The sequence below is a fragment of the Genypterus blacodes genome, unplaced genomic scaffold, assembly GCF_046128005.1.
Source record: "Genypterus blacodes isolate CSIRO-AG114 ecotype Tasmania unplaced genomic scaffold, CSIRO-AGI_Gbla_v1 ptg000129l_1, whole genome shotgun sequence".
In the NCBI taxonomy this organism is placed as follows: Eukaryota; Metazoa; Chordata; class Actinopteri; order Ophidiiformes; family Ophidiidae; genus Genypterus; species Genypterus blacodes.
In genome coordinates this window covers 115,001-121,836 of record NW_027466931.1, presented here as the reverse complement: position 1 = coordinate 121,836, position 6,836 = coordinate 115,001, and the positions used below count along the sequence as shown (strand labels likewise).

The 6,836-nt window shown below is 43.8% G+C and overlaps 2 protein-coding genes across 3 annotated transcripts in view; both read left to right on the top strand.

Annotated features, from left to right (window-relative positions):
• Positions 1–210: 210 nt before the first annotated feature.
• LOC143010584 (cysteinyl leukotriene receptor 1-like) lies at positions 211–2,537 on the top strand. The gene is made up of 4 exons (XM_076162960.1): positions 211–216; positions 309–580; positions 1,331–1,498; positions 1,560–2,537. The coding sequence occupies exons 1-4, from the start codon at positions 211–213 to the stop codon at positions 1,723–1,725; spliced, it is 612 nt and encodes a 203-aa protein (XP_076019075.1). The 3' UTR covers positions 1,726–2,537.
• Positions 2,538–4,251: 1,714 nt separating this feature from the next.
• LOC143010701 (kinesin-like protein KIF1C) overlaps positions 4,252–6,836 on the top strand; it is a 17,416-nt gene continuing 14,831 nt past the window's right edge. The window contains exons 1-2 of one of the 2 annotated variants that reach the window (XM_076163190.1): positions 4,252–4,672; positions 4,881–4,952. The gene's annotated coding sequence lies outside the window, so the exon portion shown is untranslated. Of the gene's footprint in view, positions 4,673–4,877; positions 4,953–6,836 lie in introns of both variants that reach the window. The other variant, XM_076163191.1, reaches the window with a different exon arrangement.

Here is a 6,836-nt window from a genome sequence, read left to right as displayed (position 1 = left end):
AGAAAGACGAAGAAAACAAACAATCGTGTTTTCCCTTCCTGGAAAAGCTTGAATACATCAAGTTGGCTGTGAGGCTTTGAGGTGATACTCCAACGCTGTGTAGTCTAACTAATTTTAACGCCTTTGTCATATTCTCACCCCTTAAAATGCTTTGTGTAGTGTTTTATGTTAATGGTCCAAATTCATAGCATATAATTACATCAAATAAACATGGAAGTATAAATGCAATCATTATATTTAATTTTATATTTAAACAACTTACAAGGATGTGGCCATGTTCGTTCATACATTATATTTAAAGAATTCAGGTTCAATACAGATCACAGTTTCCTGTCTGTAGTTTCAGACTAACATTTGCTGTGTGTGTGTGTGTGCGTGCGTGTGCGCGCGCGCAAGTTTGTGCTGGCGCAGAGTGCTGGTCCGTCCACAGCAACCACACTTCACAGCCGTCAGTGTGTGGCCATGATGATGATGCGTTTAAGTACTGCGCCTACACCATCACCTACATGCTGCTTTTTCCTATTGCGATTCTTAGCAACACAGGGGCGCTGGTGGTCTTCTTCTGGAAGTGTTGGCACAGGTAATCCTCTACGCCAGGGGTATTCAACTAAAATGTGAAGAGGTCCAGTTAGAGAGACGGTTTCTGGGTCTGGATCCGGACCGCGGTCCGCCTGTTGGTGACCTAGGCTCTATGCTAAGGCCAACAGGAGCTGAAGCATCACTCTTCAGCTCAACCTCAACCTATATTACATTACATTACGATCATTTAGCAGACGCTTTTATCCAAAGCGACTTACAATAAGTGTGTTCAACAAAGGTAGATAAAAGAACTTCAGGTCACAAGAAATATGTATATGTAACCTAAACCACAAAACAGTCAGTGGGCTGCAAGGTTTGGGTTCATTGACACCACAATACAGTGAACTGCTTCTCTAGTTTTGCACAAAGACTGGAGGCAGGGGGAAACTTCTAGTAAACTATAGCTAATTAACTTTTAGCATTCTTATATCTTCTTCATTCCAGTACATAGGGGGCATGCATCTTCTTGTCTTCTGGGCTGCTTGTGGCAGAAACTGTTAGCCTACCTTAGCATGACTTATGTAACACTGCAGTCTACCAATAGAAAGAGCTGAGGCTTTATGACAATTATCACGTAAGTATTGTTGATCTGAGCATTTTGAATAAAGTTTTTATTACAGAGGTAAACTATGTGCAGCTTTATTTGCAACAGAGCAGCTTAAAAGTGGTAATAAACATCAGCCAATCAGATTTTGAGCTAGTCAGGATGACTTCAATGAGAATCTAACTTCCTCTTCCTGTTTCCCTTCAGAAGCTCCGCCTTTTCTGTGGTCATGATGAATCTCGCCCTATCAGATGCCTGCTTCTCCCTCACCCTCCCACTGCGATTGGCTTACTACTTTAACAGAGGGATTTGGTACTTCCCTGACTGGTTGTGTCGAGCTTGTGTCTATGGCTTCTACCTGAACCTGTACACAAGGTGACACACACAGGAAGACGCACATATGCAGACACACACTTCCTCTCTCTTCCACCCTCAGCATCTTCTTCCTCACTGTACTGAGCATGCTACGTTGGGTTGCTGTGATGCAGCCGCTCCGTCCTCAGGTCGAACCTGTGAGGATGGCAAGGGTCTGTGTGGGTGTGTGGCTGTTTGTGGGCGTGGCCTCTGTCCCGTTCCTACTCAATGGGGTAACACAAAGGTGAGAGCACTAAAAAGGTCACTTTTATTAGAATCTTTCACCGATCACCTCTGAACATGGACCCCTCTCCAGATCTTACACCAAAATAACAAAACAGTGAGATTGAGAAAAACAGGAATAAAGTCGTAGTGTAAGAAATTCACAACTTTAGTTAAGCTTTTTCTCTTTTTTCCTCAAAATATTGTGACTTAATTCTTGAAACATTTTGGTGTTTTTCTGAAAATATACTTTAAAGTAAGTAATAATTAACTTTGCTCTTAATTCATGACATTTTTTTTAATACTTTCTTCACATAACATTTCTATTTTTTTCTCAAACTCTCTAGTGATTTTTTTCCCAACAGTAACCATAAGAAATGCCTGGTTGTTCACTCATCCTCCACCTTAAAAATGTATAAATTGGCTTTTGCACTAAAAGTAATAATATTTAGAAATGTCTAATTTCGATGACTCCCTGATAACAGGGGGGGGCGTCTCCTCATTGCTTTGAACCACCTGATATTCCCTCATGGGGGCGTGTCTTCATCTTAAACTACGTGGCATTGGCTGGCGGCTTTCTCCTCCCCTTCCTGATCATCATCCTTTGCTACAGCTGCATCATGAGGCGTCTGATGGCCAGCACAGGCCTTCGCAGCAGCAACCTTTCGAGCAGGGAACCCCATCCCAACAGACGGCGCTCAGTGCATATGATTACCATGGTGATAGCAACATTCCTGGTCTGTTTCCTGCCTTATCATGCTGTGAGGACACTGCACCTGCATGCCATATGCTTTGGATGGAGCTACGGTTTCACGTTGGCGCTGCAGCGTGCAGTGGTGGTGACGCTTTGCTTGGCAGCGTCCAACAGTGTGGTCAACCCACTGCTGTACTACTATTCCGCCAGAAGCTTCAGGGACAGTCTGAGGGAGGCTCAGTCCTCACTGCTCACCAGCAGGAGGAGCCGATGGTCCTCATGCCTCAACTGGTCCTGACCAGGAGGAGGTGAGAAACCTGGAGGAGAAATGGTGTCTTGGATTGTCAGTTGGAAATCAGATGTTCAGAGTTGAATAAATCTCTTCCACAGCCATTGAATGGATAAACATCCATTATGTTTGTTTATCAAGCTTTTGAGTTGTTCAGGCTCAGGAGATGAACGTCAATGACAGCAGAGCTCATTTCAAATGTTCAAAGTTGAGGCTGGGAGATCCTGCCTGAGAATACGATTTGCAATTCCGACTTCCAATCGTTCCATTGCACTTTTTTCAAGGATTTCCCTGAGTTCTGAGTACAAGCACAAAAACATCAGCTGACAGGTGTCACGTTTGACCTGCTGGTGGCACTACAAGACACATTTGTCCAATTGCTGTTGAGATATTTGGAACAAAGTGATGCACCGACGGATAGTGTTTGTCTCTATTCTAGAATACTTAATACTGCATATCTATATTTATGATAAGCTCATGGCTGGGGGATGTCACTGTGTGCATGTGTGTGTGTGCGTGTGCATGTGTATGTGTTGTACCATCCAAGTGTTTCCTGACCACACCCTTTTTCTTTTATTGAAATGTCGCACTCCCGTGATGTTTATCTCAAATAGAGATACAGATGACAGACATATAGGTGAATGTAGGCTAAAGGTGTCAGAGAGCTCTTTGTGTGTCCTGTAACTCTGGCCTGCTATAGGCTCATCAAAGCAGGAAGTGGAACTACGCCTAGATTACACAGCAGCAACAATAACAGCTGATTAACCTGCCTGTCTGTCTGCCTGTCTGCCTGTCTGTGTCTCACTGTGCGAAATGATGAGACCAGACTGCTCCTTCAAGACCCCGTGTGTTTGTGTGTGCGTACATCTGTGTGCGTACATCTGTGTGTGTGTGTGTGTGTGTGTGTGTGTGTGTGTGTGTGTGTGTGTGTGTGTGTGTGTGTGTTTGTGTGTGTTAGAGTGTCTCTGGTTCCATTTGGAATGTCATGCGAGTGACATGGCAACAAAGATCGTCTATGTATGGCAGCTGATTTACTCATTATTCTCTTTCGAGCACAGTGTCTGTAAAAATATTCATGGAAAATATTAAGGAAAATTTACTTGAAATTAATCTTACAAAATAAACAAACAATGATTTCAAATTGAGCTCTGAAATTCTACAAATGTAACAACTTGTTTCTCATGTTTGCACTTTTGATCAAGTCTGTAAATAACTAAACAATAAACAAGCACAACAAATTACAGGAAGGCCATTCTGTAAATTATTATTTCATTCTGTTTATTAATTATTTTCTATTTTTTATATAGAGTCGTCTCTCAGGTGATTCAGATCAAAATCCGGTGACTTCTAAAAATGTTTCCTTGTTGCAGAGAATGTAGTGTTTGAGTGCAGTGCAGTGTTTTGGTTGCAGAGTGAGACCTCTCGCTTCGCCCTCTCTGGACTGACCCCGCTGCCGGCGTCACACCCGCGCGGGTGTAGTCTGCCTTGAGCGCCTCTCCCTGCTCTCTGATTGGCTGCCTGTTCTCTCGGAGCCTGTCCTCCTCCGTCACGGGAACGCGCACGGCCGGCACTCACGCACAGACGGCGCGCGCGGCCCGGTCACCGGCCAGCCTGTCTCCCTCTCTGCCTGTCTCCCCCCCTCCCCTTCTATCCTCTTTCCTTTTCCTTTTTTTTAACTCCACTTTTCCTCTGAAACCTTTCCGTTACCGGTCAGTTTATCGTAAAACTCGCCCGGGCAGGAGCAGGAGGAGCGGCGGGCGGCGGGCCGGACAGCCGCTGGATTTTCACCGACTTTTCAGCAAGTTTGAGCGGACTTGCCGTGATTCTCCGCCCGGGCAGAGAGGCTGCTAGCGGGCCCGGAGCTTCCTAGAGCTTCCGTTCATCCCGATCCCGGGGATTTGCTCTGCCGTTTACGAGTAAACCTGGCGAAGAGTGACGTCAAAGTAAGAAAAGACCAGAAGCTCTCACCGGCGCCGTTACACCGACATTAGTAAGTGTATAACTTTAATTTTAACGAGTGAATTTGACTCAGCAGCGCCCCCACCCAACTTTCCCACTCCCTGTGTCCCTGCTCTGTCCCGGTACCGACCACCGACAGGCCCGTACGCAGGACATCGGAATCACGGCTCCGCCGCTGTCTGTGTGCGTGTGTGTTGGTTGTTTTGTTGTTTGGTAAGTTTGTTTGTTCGTGTGAGCAGAGAGATGCACACCGAGTGAGAGGAGCAGCGCGTGGCTTCCACGAGACTCACGCTTCCTCCGGTCCGGTAGAGGTGAGTCATCCTCCCGTTAGTACCGGAGCTCCAACTAATGCCAGAAAGTATTGCGTAATTAGTCAGATACCAAGCTGCAGAATACTGACGTATCACAAATGTACGATAGCCTCCAAAGTACTAGAGTACCAACTTAAAGTACTTATAAGTATCTACTCCTATTCGGTACTTCCCCATATCATAAACACATCCTACTAACTTCAGTTATTTATTAATGAAATGAAAAGTACTCAGTACAAAGGTGTTACTAATTGATGTACTGATATGTTCTAAGTATTAATGTTTTCTTTTTATAGTCCATATTTAGTATATTTTAGAGGTCCATCACTATTGATTATTTTCCATAAACCTACTGTTTACTTTATTATTCTAATTAATACTTGTATTGTATATCCAAAATGGCAAAAAAATCAATCCCCGCTTAATGATAACTTTGATAAATCATACTCTGATATAGATGAATTTAAATTTTACAATAGGATAAACAACATATAGGCTATTGTTTTTTGAAGTTGAAATAATTTGGTTTAAATACTGATTGTTTTGTAAACTATTTGTTCTTATTTATATTTTATGGTCGTGTCTACAGCTTTAATAGTTATGTAGTTACTACAACAGAGGGAGGAATAAGGAAAGAATGTCTGTAAATAGATTAAGGTATAATAACATTATATTCTCTCTTGTGCTCTCTCTCTCTCTCTCTCTCTCTCTCTCTCTCTCTCTGTCTCTGTCTCTCTCTCTCTCTCTCTCTCTCTCTCTCTCTCCCTCTCTCTCTCTCCCTCTAAAGTTAGCCTGACTAGCTAAAGCTGTTCTCAGCAGGCATCTCAGTAATGTGTGTGTGTGTGTGTGTGTTGTGTATTTTTAGCTGCATGTTGTTCTGTATTTTGCTTAGACGCTACAGAGCACCACAGAATTGATCAGAGGACAGAAAGAAGTGGCCTGTGTGTGTGTCTCTGTGTGTGTGTGTTGAGTCTGTGGTGTTACATCAGAAAGTTTGTGGTTGAACCTGTTAGCACTCAGGCTAGTAGTGCTTTTCAATGGGTACATGATTGATCTTCCTGTAGGGGGCACCACATTTGCAAAGTGTTTTCTTTCGGATGAATTTTGGATTTTGACTCTGACTCACACTCTTTGTCTCCACTCTCGACTCGTACTGGTTGGTCAGTTGTTGTACAGAGTGGGCAGGGTTGTATTTCAGGTGTTTATCTATACATTTACACGCACTCAGTACTGATTGAGTACCATTAGAAGAGACCATTAGACATACAATCAGTAGCATGCTGCCATTCTTCATCTACAGGAAGTCTGGAAGCATGATGTGATTGGCTTCTTATGACTATGTCATACATGAGTTTGAGACCTTGTTCCTGGATGAGCAAGAGATGAGAGAGATGAGTTTGGATGGTTTTTTCACCTTAACATGTCTGAAATTGACAAGAATCAGGAACACTCCCTACTCCTATGAGCCTAATGCAGTAAACCAGGAATGGATTTTGAAAGCGGGATCGGATAAACGGCAGCACAGAACAGGTGAACCCTGGCAGAGCAGTGAGCAGTCTGAGCTTCCTTTTGGAACTGGACTTGAACCTACAACCCTAGAGTGCTCCTTAGCCTGACGCAGACCAGGAAGGTTTGAGTCTGAACCAGGTCATAGTGCCGCTGAATAGGAGTCCAACTGTCTATCTGTCTGTCTACAAACTGGGAGTTGTGTTGTGCTGGTGTCTATCTTTAGCTGTGTGTGTGTGTGTGTGTGTGTGTGTGTGTTTGTGTTTGTGTTTGTGATGTTGTGAACATTACATAGGCAGGAATCAGAATGTGTGTGTGTGTGTGTTTGTGTGGTACAAAGACCAATCATTATCACATTCCTCCACAGAGGCCTGCAGA

Coding starts and splice junctions, on each gene's coding strand:
- LOC143010584 (XM_076162960.1), top strand. Junction 581..1,330: donor TTCTGGAAGTGTTGGCACAG/GTAATCCTCTAC, acceptor GTTTCCCTTCAG/AAGCTCCGCCTTTTCTGTGG. Junction 1,499..1,559: donor TACCTGAACCTGTACACAAG/GTGACACACACA, acceptor TTCCACCCTCAG/CATCTTCTTCCTCACTGTAC.